The sequence below is a fragment of the Chlorocebus sabaeus genome, chromosome 20, assembly GCF_047675955.1.
Source record: "Chlorocebus sabaeus isolate Y175 chromosome 20, mChlSab1.0.hap1, whole genome shotgun sequence".
NCBI lineage: Eukaryota > Metazoa > Chordata > Mammalia > Primates > Cercopithecidae > Chlorocebus > Chlorocebus sabaeus.
Window position 1 is genome coordinate 4,285,135 of NC_132923.1, and position 2,891 is coordinate 4,288,025.

Genomic DNA, 2,891 nt, shown 5'->3' on the forward strand with positions numbered 1-2,891 from the left:
TCTTTCAGGATTTGGAAGTATTTGTTATGTTTATTTTTTCTTTTTTATAAAGAAATTTAGCATTTACATGCAGTCAAATTTAATAAAATTTTCCTTCCTGACTTGTACCTTGTGTGCTTAAGACACCTTCCCCTACCTCAACATAGTGAGATTATCCTGTTTTCTTCTAATGGGTTACTAGTCACATTAGGTCTTCAATGTGCTACACGCTTTAAATAACCAGATCTATGTGACTTGGAGGGAAACTGACTCATCAACCAGGGGATGGCACTGAGCCATTCTTGAGGGATCCACCCCCATGAGCCAAGCACTTCCCGTCAAGCCCCACCTCCAACACTGGGAATCACATTTCAGCATGAGATTTGGAGAAAATAAATATCCACACTACATAAATATGGTTCCAAAAACATGATCCATGAAAGAAGAAATTGAAAAATCGAGCTTTATCTACTGTATACATGTCAAAAAAATTTAAATCGTACCCCTGAAATATGTGCATTGTGTTGTATGTCAGTTACGCCTGAATAACTCTGTTTTAAAAATATCAGGAAAATGGATCCCATTTTCTAAGAATTCCGGAGGTGTTCTGTACCCTCTGTAGATGTCTTTCCCAGGAAGAAGGACTAGCTTGCTTAAAAAGATCTTTCTTATATTTCACCAAAATCTCTTTTAGTATACTGTAAATATTTTATTTTCCCTTTAAAAAATAGTAACAGCTCACATTGCTTTATTTTGAACGTTGAATCACTTTCGGTGGTATAATCTTACATAGTTTGGATTCCTTATAAGCTGATCCTAAAGTCATGAGATGGAGAGTAAATATAAGCAGACTCTTGCTAACCCGCCTGGATAACATCACTGATGAGGAACTGGATAGCTGTAAGTTCTTTCTTCCAGATGAGTTTATTATTGCCACAGGCAAACTACATACTAGAAACAGAGCACAAGTAGCCAACTTGATGATTTAAAATGCTGGCGTGGTGTCTGCAGTGAGGAAGACCGTATTTTTCAGAAGTTGAGTTATATGCTTGTGGCAAAATGTCTTCCGGAAGAGGAGGAAAGGGGTATACGTGGGAGTCCCGCATCTGCCCGGTCCCTTTCTCAGTCAAGATTTGACCTTTGCTTTCATGGCATTTCTGGGAATTATTGATGAGGGAAACGGGATGGCACTAAGCTATTCATGAGGGATCCACTCCATTATCCAGACACCTCCCATCAGGCCCCACCTCCAACACTAGGGGTTGCATTTCAGCATGAAAGTCCCCCAAGGAACGCTGCTGGAATTTGTTTGCTAACTTAGTACACCAGCCTTGTTCGTTACCCCCTTTTACTGAAAAATCACTCCTAGGAAGTGTTTGTTACAAATTCCACAAATCCATCCCAGCCTTTGTTTTCATCTCTTGTTCCAGCCCTTAGGGCTGCCACTTCCATTAGTCATCTTTTCTCCAGTTCAATTGCAGCGAACATGAACATGGAATTTCAATCTTAACTTCTCAAAACCTCATTTACACGGTTTACCAAAGATTTGAAGAGAAGGGAAAGAAATCATAGCACTGGAAAAAAATAAACTGGGATAGTAGGTCATTTTGTTCTCCCACATAACCTGCCCATTCTTCTCCCTGTGCCCGGCCTGCTGTGGTCCCAGACCATCCTTTCTTCAAGGGAGTCTTGTATTCATACACCCGCTCTTTCAAATTCAAATATTATTTATCCTTCTATTTCCTTCCACTAATGACAACATAAGCTACCCGCCCACAAAACCTGTTTTTATATCATTGGACAAATCATTGAATGTCTCCATCTTATCTGCATTTTGTGTATATTTCTGATTTTTTTCCTCTATGTGCAATTAATATATCCTTTACTTATGTCTGTATGATTAAAATTGACCAACAAAGGAGCATCTCACACAAGGATCCCCCAAAATGAGAGCCTCCAAATGTAACAATTTAGAGATTTTTAAGTTCAACTCTAACTGCAAAACCTATGACATCTTTTGCTGTGTGGGTGTGTGTGTGTGTGTGTGTGTGTGTGTGCGCGCGCGCGCGCACGCAGGCACGCAATACGGATAACACGGTTTCTACGTTCACATGATTTCTATGAAGGCGAGATGAGACCGTGTAAGTGATGATATAAGCCATAGTTCTATACAGATATAAGCTGTTAGGCAATATTTAAGGCGCTTTAGTGAAAGGGCTGGTTGTCTTATGCATTATATTTTCCTGGGCCATTCAAAGTCAGAAAGTGTAGTGCTTAGGTATTGCCACAAGGTGGCAGTAACTTCACACAATGTGCGGAAGCAACTACCCGACCTGCAGAAATCAATTAAGTTCCTTTACAGCTCTAAATTTCTATTCTAGATCACGCCTAGGCCTACTTTGAAAATAGCAAATTTATTTATTTGTGCCCCATGCTACCCTTAACTATCCCTGGAGGAAACCAGGTTTTTGTTGTATTTTCTGTAGGTTTCAACTTTCATTCCTTGTTGAAAGTTCTTTCTGCATAACCATTGCTATGCCTGCACGTGGAGCCCTGTGTAGTATTCTACCCACGACCTCACCTCATGCAAGATAGAGGAGATCTGGAGAAATCTTTAATGAAGAAGGTTAATAATTATTTTATGGGAAAGATCAGTAGATGGAGAGACAGATGACAAAATATGAGGACATGTAAACCTGGAAAAAGGAAGCTGAGCGAGCTTACGATCAAATTCTATAAAAGTGCTGTAAGATTAACATAGAAAGTTGAAAATGATAAATGAAATAATAAGTGAGACATCTGCACATGATTATCAATGAAAAAGAGATTTACAGTGGGCAGACATACTCGGCCACAAATACTGCATCTGGACCACTGTGTGTGAGAGGAAATATGGCTGATGTGATGTGGTA

At 39.6% G+C, this 2,891-nt stretch overlaps 1 protein-coding gene across 1 annotated transcript; it reads left to right on the forward strand.

Annotated features, from left to right (window-relative positions):
- Positions 1–808: 808 nt before the first annotated feature.
- Positions 809–1,947, forward strand: PYDC5 (pyrin domain containing 5). Its single transcript, XM_037997712.2, is given in 3 exon segments — positions 809–828; positions 830–938; positions 941–1,947. Coding segments are annotated over 3 exon segments (339 nt in total). The 3' UTR covers positions 1,151–1,947.
- The last annotated feature ends 944 nt before the right edge of the window (positions 1,948–2,891 follow it).